Below are 17,085 nucleotides of genomic sequence, written 5' to 3' on the forward strand. Positions count from 1 at the left end.
GGTCTCTTCTCTAAATTCTGAATGATTAATCCCATGTCTATCATTTGTTTTTAAACCCATTTCAGTGGGGTTTTTACTTCTGTAACATTGGTTTTGGTATTCTTCCCTCTATTTTCAATTATCGTGTTTACCCTTGGGTCTGAATAACTGGGTAACGGATTTCCTGCCACATTAGGTCCAGATGGATCGTCAAATTTTATGATGCCTATCTTGATGAACATTTCAACTAACTTTTTAAATGTAGCACAATTTTCACTTGAGGGTGCCGTGGTTTCCGCGTGGTATTCGCATTGGGCCTTCGCATCATACCATTTCGGGAACGGAGGTTGCATGGGTTCTGAATAGAACAGAGCTACTACATGCGCATCAAATAGATTCTGATATAACTCTTTATACGTCATTGGGATGGGTGTAAACTGGAGCCTTTCTGTGTTTGGCTTCGAGTTAGATTCTTGCTTTGAGGGGCCTTGATAGCTAGCAGCTACCGTCCTTGGCTGGCCTACAGTGGTCGATTTTGAATACCTTTTATTATACAAGCTCAGGTTGCTCACTTCATTTTTTTGTTCTTTGGGGTTAATCTTTTGACAACTTCCCCTGCATCTATCTTCCCACTTCTTATGGCGTTTTCAATCATCTCTCCAGACATTACCATATCTGAGAAGCTCATGGTAGTGCTTCCTAACATGTGGTTAATGAATGGCGCTTTCAGAGTGTTGATAAAAAGCACTGTGGTTTCTTTCTCCAGAAGAGGTGGCTGGACTTGTGTCGCTACCTCTCTCCACCTTTAGGCATATTGCTTGAAGCTCTCACTTTACTTCTTTTCCATGTTCTGCAGTGTAATTCTATTAGGTGCCATGTCTGTCACGTGGCTATATTGCTTCATGAAAGCCTGTGCCAAGTCCTTCCATGAATGGATATTGGCACGGCTCAACTGGTTGTACCATTTGGTAGCCCACCCGATCAAACTATCTTGGAAGCAAAGAATTAACAGTTGATCGTTATCAATGTGTCCTGTCATTCTTCGACAGAACATCGTGATGTGAGCTTCAGGACAACTAGTCTCATTATATTTTTCAAATTCTGGAGCCTTGAATTTCGGCTGGAGTACTAGATTTGGGACCAAACTTAGATACTTGGCATCAACCCCGCAATGATAATCAGCATTCTCTATTGCTTTGAGTTTTTCTTCCAACCACCTATACCGATCTTCGAGTTGCTTTGGTAGTTCTACCCTTACTTTTTCTATTTTTTCCATTTCGTCTAAATCAGGAACTACAGGATTGGTTAGATCGTTCCTTGGATTGGAACTTGAGCCTATCGGATAGTTCATTGGCGCCGAGGTACCGGCCTGATATCATTGGGGTCTGTTAGTAGCGCGCCCCTTGTAGATGCGCATCGGGTTGGGCCTGGGCGCTTATTGGGGTAAAACTTGGGGGATAGGTAGGGTCTTCATATTCATCCCCAAAATTGACTACAGGGTTTTTCCTTTTATCTCTAGCCAATAACTGCGCTAACTGGCTCATCAAACTCCTTTAGGATTCTTGCATGTCTTGTTGAATTTTATCTAGTTGTTCCTGCATCTGATCTTGCATCTTCTTTTGCAATTGTTCTAATCTTTCTAATCTCCGATCCATTGCTTTCGTCTTGAGAAGGGTATCGTAACGATGTTCGGTTGGTTGACTCTTGTTGGTTTCTAGATTAACTAAAATAATCTCGTTTTAGTTAAAGTCTTTTTGTGAAGTTTAATGCATATGATGTAACGAAATGTAATGCAGATGAATGCAAAAAGAGGCGTTGATTTTGATTCAATTCTATTAGAACAACTTTACTAGAAAATAAACCTCTTTACATAAAACGAATATATACGGCTTCGCCCCCATATTCTAAGCGAAGACAACGATCCCTTTCTTCATTCGAATTTTAAAATGAATCTCGCGAATTTTTCAATGGATGCCTCTACTTGCTCCTTTTTACTTGATCCAGGTCGCGACTCATTGCTCACTCATCCTCGTGATGCTCGTTAGCTTCTTTTCAAAAGGTAGGGATATTGACGACTCTCAAATAATCTTTTTCAACTTGAATCCTCAAGCAAGGAAGCAAAGTTGTGTAGTTCTCCATTAAACTATCACCCTTCTCTTGTTGTGTTTTCTCGGAACATATTAGGACAGCCGTATTATTTTCCACTTTATCAAGAAACCCATTTTCCATGACAAAATTTTCTATTTAGCATTCAAATTTGAATTAACACGTCTTTTCTATGATGAGAATGCAAAGCAATTATAACCAAAATAAAAGAAAATAGGTAAGTACAAAACAAAAGCAAGTAAGAAAAAAAAAATAAAGCACCTATTCGGGTGACCACTAGGGGTTTGACGTGGTTTTACATAAGGTAGGCTCTTAGGGCTCACTATATGCGGTTCAATTCTAAAGTAAAGGTACCTGAACCAGCAGATTCCTTAATCATCACCCATTATAGGATCATATGAACCGAGTTCAGTTCATGGGAATAAATTTCCCTATGGCTGCACGGAGATGAAAATCTCACGAAGACATAGGTACGGATGTATCCCAAAAGTGATTTACTATCCTGCACGGAGGTGAAGACCTCACGAAGAACTAGTTTCTCACTCCCACTTAAAAGGGTATAACCGAGTGGTCATGCAATGCAATGTGTAGAAATATATAAAAAAAATTAAAACACAAAACATGATGAAAACTATAACTCAAAACAGATGAAATGCAATGAGATGATCATATGTTAAAAATCAAAATTTCAAATTTCGACAAAAAAGACAAAAATTAATCAACTCATGGCTTGACTCTCGTGTTTCTCCCCAGTGGAGTCGCCTAGCTGTTGACACCATTTTTTTAATAAAACGGGGTTGACTTGGATTTTGAAAAAGAAAACAAATACAGGAGTCTCCACCAAATTTTTTTTATAAGGTGTGATCGGGTCACCTCATAATCAAATCATTTTAATAAAAATTTAGATTTACTAAAACGATAATTTTTGGTCTTATAAAATCCAGAAAACTGGTTTGGGAGTCGGTTACGCACGAGGAAGGGTTAGCACCCTCGACACGCCTAAAATTGGTACCTTGTTGATTAATTAATGTCTTAATACCAAAAATGTGCAAAGATTTTAAAATACGATCCTTGTATTTAAAAAACTTGTATAAATCAAATTACCCGTTAAGACCCTCTCATTTCGGAGAGAGAAAATGTCATACCCAATGAGTTAGGGCATTATATTTCACCTCCTCAAAAATGAGCTTGTCCAAAAAACTCGTGCAATAAAATTTAAAAGGATATTCAATTGTTTAAGTCAGACGAAGAAATCGCAGCCCAATACGTTAGGGCACAACTTCTCAAAATTCTTAAACATTGAATATTGCATTTATTATTTTTTAGAAAAATCCTCATCTCGAGAAAACAACGTGTCACATCCAATGCGTTAGGACACAATGTATTGAATTCTCGATAATGAGCTTTTTATTTATGTTTTTTGACTAAAGAGCATTCTCGATTATTTAGATTCAACAAAGAAAATTAGAACCCAATACGTTAGGGCTCAATCCTCTCGAAGATCCCAAATACCGAGTATTGCCTTTATTTTCAAAATTTTCTCTTTTTATGAATTCGGGTAAAAAATTTGATGTAATGTTAAATTTGATGTACGAATAAATAATATGATAAATGACAATTATGGATACGATAATGTGAGCATAAATAATATGAGAAATTGCAACAAAATAAAATAAATAAAAGGACAAATCAATATCATGCAAAATAACAAATATATAAGAAAATAAAATGAAAACATTCTTTTAAAATAATAATAAAAACGTAAATAAATAATTGAATAAAGAAAATGAATAAAATTATAAAAACATAAAAAGATATATGAGTATGTATATATATGTATATTAAAATTATAAAGTATAAAAATTATATATATGAGTATGTATTAATGTGTTTATGAATATGAAAATACGTATATAGATATATATATATATAGATATGTAAACAAATTATAAAATATGTATAAAAATATATATGAGTACATATATGTACATATATAAGTTATAAAAAATATGTACGTATCTATGTATATATAGATTATAAAAATGTACGTATGTATATATGTATATATAAAAAAAATAAAAGAGGGGACCTTCATGAACGCTCGCATAATATGGAAGGACTAAAAGAGAAAATTTCCCTTCTCCCCCAAACGGCGTCGTTCCAGAAAGGACCAAGTTGAAATCGTAGTAAAATTATGGGGTAAAATTAAAAAAATTAAAAAATACTTAATTGAAAAAACATTAAAAAGCGGAAGGGTTGAAAGTGAAATTATCCCTTCCGCTTAAAAAACATGTGAATCTTGCCTGGGTCGGGTCGGTTTTGAGTCGGCCTCTCCAAAACGATGCCGTTTTAGCGCCTGGGGAGGCCAAGTGAAACGGCGTCGTTTCACTAGGCTATTTAAGCCAAAAACCCTTCAAAAAATTTCATTTTTTTTCTCCTTTAAAGAAAAAACTAAGGAAATGCTCTCACCTCCCCTTTTTTCTCCAGGCACCGACCCAAAATCTGGAAAAGGGGCCACCGTGTCGGCCGTCGGTCACCGGCGACGGCGCCGCCATATGCAGTGGCCTAAAAAGAGGAAAACCTCTTACCCGGTCTTTTCAAACCCCCTAAACCCAAATCTAGGTTTAAAATCCCCAAAATATTAACAAAAGCCCCAAAAAACTCAAGAAACCTTTTGGTTTCCGGCCACCTATCCTCGGAGGTGGCTCCCTCGGTTGTCCCGGCGGCGTTAAAAACCTGAACACAGGTGAGTTCCTTCTTTTTTTCTTTTTATTTTATTTCGTATGTAAAAATAAAATAAAATAAAAGTAGACTACAAAACGAAGCAAAAACTAAAATGACAATAGATATAAACCTTTGGGATTTTTCGATTGATTTTTGTTCTCTTAGTATTCGATTGTCCGTGTGTAAAAATTACATGGTTAATGCGGCCTTTTATAGCCAATTTACATGCTGTTTGTGTCTGTTTTTGCTTTTGCTTCCGTATCTGTCTCCTTTGTACCCTGTTTGCAGATTTTGGCAAGGTCAACGGGCATTGGAGGGATAACCCTGACCATTTTGGTGTAAAGCCCCTGATGCCTGTCATGCTTCGGGCGAGGAGTGCGCTGCAAAGGCACGAAGGGGAAGTGCGGTGCACATGGAGCACTAGGGCAGTTAGGTTGTGGGCTGAATTGGGTTAGGGTTTTGTTATCTTAGGTCGTACTAAACCTGACATGTAATTGGTGTTTGTTATTTGAATTTCAGGCCGAGTATCTGGACTTTATTATTTTTTTATCTGTTTTGGGCCTTTAGACCCAGGTCAAAATTGACCCGTTACACCCTAAAGAGACTTCATGGAGTGGTCTCAGCTATCGTTTTGACACTACTCCAAGGATAATCTCATTGTGAGTTCTCTTCAAAGCATCCAAAACATTATTTATAGAAACTGAAGACAAGTTGATGGCTTGTCTTAACAATACAAAACTGTTAGATGGCTATGGTACCACATTTTTCCTTCCTTATTAGTTGACTCTGTGCAGGAACCTAAGTTCAAGTAAATTAACAGGGGAGATATCTCCTAACTTCGAGACTGAGATCGGAGAGCGAGGATTCGGAAAAGTGTTCCTTGGTCACCTAAATGCTAACACTCCAGTAGCTGTGAAGTTGCTTTCTTCATCATCAAAATTTTTAGTCTCGTCTCATTTCATTATTAAAAAATAATAAAATAATCAAATTATATTGTTAATTGATATTTAAAAAAATAATTTTATTATTTAAATTAAATTCAAGTCAAACAAGGTACGAAAATTCTTTTCCAACCTAGCCCTAGATGGATTGGGCCTAACGGGTTGAGTAGACTACCCAACCCTTGGATAGGTCTAATGCCAACTTGCAACAAAAAATACCAAAAGCTATACAAATTTTGCTAAGCCGAAAATTGAGTCCTAAATGTTATGGTACTTCCTGAATCCTCGAGTTCTAACATCACTTGCGCACTGAAATAAATCAAATCATACGCTGAAATAATAAAACTTAGTAGTGCTAACATGATTTGAAAGCATAATTAAATTAAACATATAAATTAGTTATGGAATCATATATAGACATATATCACCATTGTGTAGAATCCTTGTCTCATGCTTTCTACTTTCATGCTTCCATGATTTGTGATAACATGTCATTTTCCAATAACTAAATTCAAGCATCAATTTATCATAATATCAATTTAATTACATAATTTATAATGCAATTCATTTACACATTCATATCTTATTTCACAATCAAATTCATTGATTATTTTATAATTTTGTCAACCCTCTAGGCTTAAAAGTACCCGACTCTTTTACATGCTTCCTTTCAATACTATAGCATCTTTGTATAGTTTCTCAAATGAACATGTTATATTAGTATCCAATGTCAAATATCAAGATCAATCATTTATTACATAATTTATAGCCTCTATTAATTGGACATGGACTTAGAATGGATACACTAATTGATCAACCATCATACTAATATAACTTGCATCCAGTGGATCATCGGTATGTTCAAAGTAATATGCGCTCTGCGCCTCATTGACATAAATCGAAGTAATATGTGTGTGTGTGTGTGCTTGTGCGTGCGCGCATGCGTGCGTGTGCCTAGCACCTCATCGGTACATCTGAAATTATGTGCATTCCTCACTTCATTGGTATAAACCAAAATAAAATATCGTATACTAATCCTATGGTATGCCAACTACACCCAACTCTATTCGAGACCATTAATAGAGTATTCATTGTTTCAAAACATATATGTTTCACATGTTATAAACAATTACATAGCAAATTCATATCACACTCAAATCATTAGCATACCATTACAAAACATTATCATACTTTCTCATTTTAATTATCACATTAAATTCATACTTATATTTTTTGCATCAAATCATCATATTCAGATCATCATATATACTTTCATCAGCACAAGTATACTCACCTATCATGAGACAAAACATTTAAACATTACTTTAATTAATTTAACTCATAGTAAGTTATGTATTGAAATCAAATTATTAAAGCACAAATCGGGATAGAGATATTCGTCTATGGCCTTCGCCTCTCTCTTATCTCACGACATCTAGATGTCATCTTTAGCTACGCATAATAAATTTGATTGTAGAAATGGTATTAGTTTCACACAAACACATCAATTAAACATTGATTGCGTTTTATTCATTTTAATCCCTATCAACCCTAACATCCTAAATGCTCACATCTTTTAGTATTCTTTATCAAATCAAAATCCGATTTCACATTCATTCACTAGGGACCTCGTACTTTCAATCTTGTGCTTTTACTGTTAAAATGTCAGGAATCTTTATTGTTTACTTTATTGGAATGTGTCAAGAATCGTCACGAACTCCGAATATAAACGGTAAAATGGACATGCATGATAACAAAAAAGAAAAAGAATGTGTCAAGAATCCTATCTGTCAATAATCCTTATAGTTTGCTTTTGTGAGAATGTATGCCTTTATTGTTTGAGAGTTTGTTGTTACAATTCTATAAATAGGAGGAAGATTGTAATATTGATGCAAAACGGGTTAGAAATAAAAACTTCTGTGAGTTTTCAAGACCTATGTATTTCTAAATTTCCCTCTTTTTTTTTATTTGAATAAAAGTATATATAAATCTCCCATGAGCTTTAGAGTATTATCTATGCTTGCCATATTTATATGCATCCAGGACATCATAAAATAAGCATAGGGCCATGATATCAGTAAGGTGATGGATCTGTGAAATCTCTGATTTGAGTATTGTAGGTAGCCTTAAAGACAGTGTAATCTAGTGATAGGAAGAGTTTTAGATAAAAACAAAATGCGGGATGGAAAATCACCAAAGAAACCCATTAAACTGCTCTGCTAAAAAAATAATTGATTTTTGTATAAAATGGCACTAAATTGCAAGCATCAATTGGATGTACCACAGATTATGACATGACATTGCAATATGATAACAAGTTGATTTTGTCTTGTAGCATTTGTTGGAGTAAATACCATTTAATTCACTATATTTTCTACTGAATCTCCTCAACTCAAATGCATTTACTTTTCCTCCTCAATCACTTTTTTTTTACTTGCTTTTTGTCAATTTGTTGTTTGGATTGAAATGTGAAATCATAAAGATAGAGAGAGAAGAGATTCCCTCTCTTTGTAGCTTCTCATCACATGAAACAGAAATTATGAAATGTGGATTGATGGTTATTTGGAAATGAATCATATTTTATGATTAATTATTTATTTCTTCGAAAAGTATTCATGATAAAATATTCATAAAAAAAATTAGAATTCCACTAAATTGATACACGGTCGAATTTGTGTTAGTGTAATTTAAGACAGATGTGTGTTTGGATAAGCTTTTGCAACTTGACAATATGTCTCCAAACCATTTATTAATTTTTTTGTACTAGCAACAATGTTATAATCTTAATTTAACCAATTTATTCCTTTTTCATATCATAGTATGACTTTATAGGCTATTTATTTTAGGTATATTACATCAAATTAGTTTAGAAAAATCAAAGTAGTCATTAGATGTGGCAATCGACTAGATTTGAGTAGACTATTTTTTATTGTTGGAATAATTCTAAATTTGAAATTTTAAAATTTAAATAATTTAAGCATTAAATCGATTTGAGTTTTATCCATTCATGTTTTTATATTAGTTTGGAGTATTTTAAAGTATGAGTAATATGATAATTGAAATACATTTGGATTTAAATCAAAATATATCTGAATATAATTCATACATTGTTACATTTAAATTAAAATTAAATTTAAATGGAGAGACTTCACCTCAAAACTCAAAAGTTCTAAAGTTTTAAATGAATTCTCATTGTCTTAACAGTGACAGAATTTTTTTCCGTCACAATTTTCTGTCACTATTATAGCTTGTTAGTAACGGATCAGTGACGAACTATTAACAGAAATAACATGTATAACCCAATAATTTACTGTGACAAAATTTAGTGACAGGCTTGTGACAGAAATGTAACAAAAATTATATTCCATCACAAATATTAAAGGTATTTTGGCACAATGCTTAGAACAACCCATAAATAGGAAGATTTAACTTCTAAAATAAATATTCTCAAAAATTTATTGGCCCATTCTCATCCCTAAAATTTATAATTGTAATAATCTCTAACCCTAAATAGTCACCGAAACAGGGTTACGAGGCATTACTGGACATATCAGACAATTTACAGTTAATATACAATTAATTATCAAACATAATATAAAGTAATCTTTAAGTCCCTTAGATGGACCCTCGAGGCCCAAAATACGAGTTAGGAGTGATTCGAGACTAATTCTTTACAACCAAAACTTACAAGATTCTTTAATAAGATCGAAGTACATGCCACATTTACCAAAGGAAAAATACATCACCGAAGTTATGCTGTAGTCCGGATTGATCTGGATGCTGAACCGGGACCTTTGACTTCTATCGACCTGCGCACAGAAACAACCGTACGCTAAGTATTTAAAACTCAGTGGTATTACCATAATTCAAATTATAACAATAATAAACATGTAATTCATAAATCATATATACAAATTTAAACTCAAATTTCATATTTCAACAATAACAATTCTTCAATTGGTATCATATATCCACAATTTGAACTTGGACACATCATGAACCTTAGGTTCATTCCTCAATCTCATATGACATTTCAATTCACAATTCAACTTTTTCATCTCATTTCAGTAGCTCGATTGATCAACTCATTCGGTTTATCGTTTCATTATTTACCCCTATTAACAAAACTCGGACCTTGGCGGATACACGGATCCAGCCAAACACTCCAATATGGCACCCAGTGCCTCATCGGATAGTTCGAAGCAATAGTTGACACCCGTCTCATCGACAAAGCCGAAGAAAGTTGGTACCCAGTACCTCATCAAATCTATCCGAAGAAATATAGTGACACCTGGTGTCTCATCGACTCAAGGTCAAAGTATCCCTAAACTCTTCCAATCCTATGGCATGCCAACTATATCCGACTCAGCCTGATTAGTTAATAGGGTCTCCAAATTCACAATTCAATTCAATTTCACTTTTTCACTTTCAATCACAATTCAATTCAAAATTCACTTTTCCATTTTCAAGTCAATATTCATTTCAATTCCTCACATATATTCATCATTCAATTGAATTTCTTTGAACTTAATAATAATACTTACCTTATATTTCACTTACCATACATATAAATTTAAATATAGCATTTAATAATAAGTAATTTGAATTATAGTAATACAAACCCGGATTTGTTCGATTACTCCTCGACAACTTTTTCCTTTCCTTTCAGTACCGATGCCTCAGGTTATTTGCTAGCTATGAAAATAATAATAATTTTCACTATTAATTACAGCATTAAATTATAATAAATAATTGAATTTTATTCAATTCCTAATTATTCCCAATTTAATTCTAACTAAGTTTACTTACTTTTCTAACTTAATTCATACTTCTTTTCTACTTAATTTCTTGCCATATTTAGTTCAACTATTCAATATTCATAATAAAACCCCAATTTAAAACTTCTTACAATTTAATCCCTATAACACAAAACTTATAACTTCTTTTACAATTTAATCCCTTTTATCAAGTCTAACTAGAAATTCTATCAATCAAACCCCTAATTCAACATTTTGTTCAACATAAATTATATTCAAAAACCTAAGAACTTTCAAAATTCAACTTAAATTCAACAAAACCTTATTCTAAAGCTTCTAAAACATCAAAATTAAGAGAAAATGACTTAATTGACTTACCTATTAAAGCTTTAAACCTTCAAACTCTAGTTTTTCCTTTCTTCCTTTCTTTTCGTTCTTTCCTTTCTTTTCTCCCTGTTTCGTTCTCTGTTTCATTTATTTTGTTTATTCTTTTAGTTATTATTATAATAATATAATATTATACATATATACTTAAATAATAAGTAATACATGTTTTATTAATATATATGTATATTATTTTACACATGCAATTATTATTACCATACACTTGTCTATTATCGTCACCATCCAATTGTCCTTAGTTTATTTATTTTTATTAATTTAATATTTTAATATAATAAAATCTATTTTCTTAAATAAAAGTAATTAAACAAATATATTACAATTGTACAAATATAAATATTACACATGTGTTTTATCATCACCCTACATTTGTCATAATTCAATTTATTTCTTAATATAATATTTGTAATATAATTAATTTAATAATATACTTTATAATTAATTTATATATTTATAAAATTAAATCATGTAAAAAGATTTTTACAATCTTATGTCGCCTCAATTAGGACAAATGGCATAATTGTCATTTTGGTCCTTTATATTTTCTTTTAATCTATAATTCAACTTTTCCCTTTATTCAATTCAGTCCTTTCTCCTAATTACCCTTAATTAAGCTAAATTCACTCAATTAAAACCTAATTAAACACACTAATAGACTCATAAATATTTCTAATAATTATTTACGAACTCATTTCATTAAGACGAAGGCCTGATAATGTACTTTTCTGATGCCCATGAATTTTGGGTCATTACAATAAGCTTTTTTGGACATTGACTACTCCAATGGAGTGTTGATTGATCTTGAACACCAGTAACTATACTTTTGATCATCTTTTTAATATTGTCTCAGAGACTGAGAGTGGCAAAACAAGTCAATTGCATTGCCTGGTTTTTTTCTTTCATGTTGAGCTTTATTACGCCTCAAGGCTGATATTGGAATGATCATCCCCTATTTTCCTTGCTAACAAGTCAATTGTGCTGAGTGCAAAACCATTGTATAAGCTACTATTGAATTTGGTTGGAAAAAGCCATGGCCAAATGTTTCAATTTAGCTTCCTTCATTAACCAAAAACTAATAAAAGAAACCTAATTTTGGTTTTAGTTCTCGTTCAAGTATGTTTGAGTGCAAAACTTGTGTTATAAAAGGGTTGTTTTTGAACATTGAAGTAACACAAACAATGATGTATACCTTTTTTTGTTTTGTTTAATGTGCAACATTTTCTCCATCTTATCAAAGGTGATCATGTTTAATGTAGAGAGGAATTGTAATTTTTAAAGTTTATATTTTTTCTTGATTAACATATAATGTATTTGGAAATTTAAAGAAGATTTTTTTTCTTCTAAATTAACATATAATTTTTTTATTTGAATGTGCAGGAGATGGAAATTAGGAAGTTGGAACTATTGGTATTGAGGATTTATTTTTGCATGTCCATAAATATTATAATGTACTATCTATTTAAACATATTATTATTGTAACCTTGACTGTAACGATCCAGTTTCCAATGGTATCAAAAAATGCAGTTTCGATTATTACATAGGTGAATTGAATTTTGGATAGTCAATTTAGCCAAAATTGTGAGCCTAGGAACTATATTGTAAAGTCCAATCGCTATAGATTTTTAATTAGGAAATGACATGGAGACTTAAATTGCAATTAACCAAGGTCTAAAATAACAATTAGACCATGCATAATCATGAGTTGGTGGACGGTAAGGTTATATAGTCATAAACATGATTAAAATAAACTTTATTTAATTAAACTAAGACTAATTAACTTAATTAACCTAATAATCCTACTATAAAAGACCAAATTTGGTGGATGGAAAGAGAATTCCACCTTCTTCAACCGAATGTGAGAAAGAAAAAGGATATCCTCACCATGGTTAAAGGGTTTCAAACTTTTAACCTTAAATTCAAGTAAGTCCCTAACCATTTTCCTTTGATTTTTATAGATTTGAGGTGAGCTTGATTTAGCTAGCCCATTTACCAATTTGTAAAATTGTTAAAGTTTTAAGAAGTTTTTATTGTTGAGTTCTTGAAGTTTTATGTGTTAAATTGATAGGTTTTAAGCTTAGAAGTGAAAAAGGGACTAAATTGTAAAGCTTAATTGATAGTTTCATACATTAGGGACCAAACTGAATGAAATGTAAAATTGACTATTGAAATAAGAAATAGGAGACCCCTAATTAATAATAGTCAAATCATATTTTTATTTTTATTTTTAAATTGAAAGTTATGCTAGTCTCAATTTTAGGGACTAAATTGAATAAATTGTAAAATATGTGTGACTTTGTAATTGATTGTGATTTGAGATGGAATCTAATATTATGTATTTTGGATTATAATACGTAGCTAAAGATGACATGGGGATGTTGAGAGGAAAGGAAAGACAACAATCAATGATGAGTAACTCGAACTTTCAATTTGTATTTCTATACTTTGAAACATCATAATTGTTGCATATTTACTCTATTTTGTATGGTATAATATCATGGTAAGTTTGAAAATAATTAATTTATTTTGAAATGCTATGTTTGAGATTGATTATCGAAGAGAGGACTAAATTGAAAAGAATGGAAAATAGTGTAACTCAATGATTATATGAAATTGGCATTGAATTGGGCTGAAATGTGTTATTTTATATGATGAAATGATGAATAGATTGATTAATTGAAAATGATGAAATGTGAATTGACTTGTATGAGAAATTGAGTAGTTGGTTACCCTATTAACTGTTCGGGTAGAGTCGGATATAGTTGGCATGTCATAGGATAGATTGAGTACGGGTTAATTCGACTATATGTCGATGAGTCTTGGGCATAATTTGTACTTCAGTTATACCGATGAGCGTTGGGTGCAATTTGTTTACTTCAGATTTTTCGATGAAGCACTGAGTGTCAAATTGGTATGTTGGTTGGATCCGTATATTTGTTGAAGTCTGAGTCAAGTTAATAGGGGAATAATATTATGCATATATATTGCGAATTGGTTGAATGATGATTGGAATTGATTATATGCTACTAAGGTGATTTATAAGCACTTATATATGACATTAAATGTCGAGGTATGTAAAAGATTACGCAAAATGAATAACAAGTCAAAAAGTTAATTCTGTAAGGTTTGGGATGAATCATTTGACTTGATAATGAAAGGTTGCATGATTATTTGTTATAAGTAGGTATTTATGTAATTCATTAAGCATTGAAATTTTGGTATGCAATTGACTATATCGTGTGTTAACTTGTTTTGAATTATTGAAATATCACTAAGCTTTACCGCTCAGCGTACAATTTTGTTTTCCATACGTAGGTTAGGTACAAATCAAGATCTCGAGCATGAACTTCAGTATCCCTTCAGAATCTTGAACTAAACAATGTTTGTGAACCTCTTTTGTTAGTAAATGACATGTACCTAGTAAAGTCATTTGGTATTTTGCTATTTTGCTATGCTTAATGATGTTGAATTTTAATGTCTAACATTGGATTTAATCATATGAATACAAAGTTAGTATGTGAGTTTATTATATGGTTTTGTAAAGTATAAAAGATGCCTTTGTAAATGGTATTTGTGGATAACATGTATGTATACATATTTTGAATGAAATGTGTTAGATAGTTTTTAGGTATTAAGGCATATGCATATTGATAGATATTGGATTAATATGCTTGAATTGATGCTTGAAGGATATGTAAATTGTCGGCCTATGAGATGAATATGTATAGAGAATGTTTGGAAAGAAATTGTAGATTGATTTTCAATATGAATTGCAGAAACACTATGTGACATCGCGATGAGGAATGACTTGTAATGTCACAGCAAGACGAGGAACCCCATCGTCTCGACAAGGCCAACACAGTAACTGACATCGTGACGTCGAGTGGCTGACGTTGTGACGTGACAAACTGTTTGGCAATGTATGACATCAATCCTGTATTTTGAATTCTTTACAATTAGGTTTTATTTCTATCTTGGGTTAGCTTTAGGGCTTTCGTAAGCTCGTGTAAGACTCGAAAATGATTGTATGTCGTATTAAATGCATGTTTTGGTTGAATTTAATTATCTAATAGTATAATTTTAATTGCAAATGATCGTAGTTGCTTTGGCAACAGATGTGACATCCTGTAACTTGAACCCGACGATCGGGTCGGGTATGGGGAGTTATATTGACCATGTAAACTTGATATTTAAATTTAATAATATTATTTATTTATTTTTATATCTTATCTAAAAATATCTATTAATGAGTATTTTAGTTTTTTCTTTTACAACTTAGATTATTTATTGAATTTTTTTTTAAATGTTAAGGTAGATATAAAACCGAGATAGAATAACTGAAAAAAATAAAATGTGATTGATTATGTAACGAAAAAGTAACATAAATTATAGGAGACAAAATTGGGACAAAATTTTTGTAACAAAATTTAAAATTGTAACAGAATTTAGCTCAATTTAACAAATTTCAGTGACGGAAATTATAACAAACTGTGATGGAAATTTCATCAGAAATTTAGTGACGGATTTGTCATCCTTGATGTTATAGTGAGGGGGTATAGTGACAGAAATTTCCGTCTCTAAATCTGTCAACAGTGACAGATTTAGTGCATCTTTGTCTGTCACTGTTGCCTCAAATTTTGGTAGTGATAATTGTTAAAATTTTTTAAATGGGATTCATAAGTATTGGAATTTCTTGTTCTCAACGTAACAGTAGCAATGAGGGACTTGTTCCAACCATACCAAACCACAATAAATCCAAAGCTATGTAAAGCAGGTGAAGTAATCATTTTTCATTAGTATGTCCCAATACATACAATAACTGCATCTGACACGTATTGACAAATGTTTTACAGTTGAAGAACATTGCTGGGACCTGGAATTGGTCTTACGGGGTAATCCCCCAGAATATGAACAATGTTTCTCAACTCAACTGAATGAGTTTCCCAATTTTTACTGTTTAATTTAACCTTACAAAACCTGAGTCCAATTCCTCGATATCCAAAATCTAGAATATAGAGATTATATGGCCAGATATGGTACCCCAAAACGTTGTGGGCAAAGATGAATGTAAAAGTACTGAATACCAGAATGTGATTATATGCTGAAAGAGTCATATAAACAATAATAATTAACTAGTTAAGTAGAGAAATGTCGACACTGCAACTTCGAACAAGCTGATACTTCATAGCTACACCAACTTGGATGGCCTTAGTTGGACCGGTAAAGGAAATATAAACTGGACAGTTAATGTTTATTTGATACCGACCTGAAATCCAAGTCCCCACCTTCCATTTCAATTGGCCGAAGGCTTTGACGTTGAGCAGCACCATCCCAGCATTCATGTCCTGGTTCAACCCTACCTCAAGAAATGGAGCCACAGGCACCGCATTGCCGTACAATAATGGGGACCAAACAGTGACGTCCTGGTGGCCCTGGTAGGTTCTGGGGATCAACGTCGGTAAAGTTATCTGCTGGTTACGGTATGATGCCAAGACATCGAGTTTGTGGTAGTAAATGCCGATCCTTTCGTTGGGGTTCCTCGAAACTAAAGTGATCTGCATGTTTGAAGTGAGGTAGTTGGGAGCTGTAAGGTTGAAAGCATAGATGGTTACATCTTGGAGAATGAAATGGGGTTGGGTAGGGTGCAGAATTGCCCATACAAGGAAAACAACGATGGCAAAGACGATTAAGAACCCGAAAATGGCTACCGCTACACGCTTTGCGAGCTGCTGCTTGTCGTCGTGGCGGCCGCAGTCATCAGCCATGGTTTCCGGTGGTACTCCAGCAGCAGCTGAAGAAAGCTTTAGCAAGAGAGGGAAGCAAAAGTACAATGGACGTTAGATGGGTGTTAAGGTATGGGTTTTGATGGAGTGACGCTAATTTAATGTGGTAGCAAATATATTTGGGCTATGTGTATGATTGGGAATTGGACATTAAAGTGAAATGGGGATATGATGGGTGGTGCAAAATGAGGGATATGAGAGTGTGTACCTTATCTTGGTGGGTGCATGACTCTTTCTACTACTTCAAGGCAATTGTCCCATTAGGACCCATCGTGAATCCAACTCTTGGAAGCAGAAATATGCTGATTTCTACTGTGGTAAGATAGTTTTCACTCTCAATTTTTTTAATAAAAAAAATCTTGGCTCGCGGGGCACATTAAATAACAATCTGGAGT

The 17,085-nt window shown here is 32.8% G+C and overlaps 1 protein-coding gene across 1 annotated transcript; it reads right to left on the bottom strand.

The window, feature by feature from the left end:
* Positions 1-15,941: 15,941 nt before the first annotated feature.
* Positions 15,942-16,877, bottom strand: LOC105799249 (NDR1/HIN1-like protein 12). Its single transcript, XM_012629698.2, has one exon. The coding sequence runs from the start codon at positions 16,670-16,672 to the stop codon at positions 16,040-16,042; it is 633 nt and encodes a 210-aa protein (XP_012485152.1). The 5' UTR covers positions 16,673-16,877; the 3' UTR covers positions 15,942-16,039.
* Between the last annotated feature and the right edge of the window lie 208 nt (positions 16,878-17,085).

Source organism: Gossypium raimondii, chromosome 9 (assembly GCF_025698545.1).
Source record: "Gossypium raimondii isolate GPD5lz chromosome 9, ASM2569854v1, whole genome shotgun sequence".
In the NCBI taxonomy this organism is placed as follows: Eukaryota; Viridiplantae; Streptophyta; class Magnoliopsida; order Malvales; family Malvaceae; genus Gossypium; species Gossypium raimondii.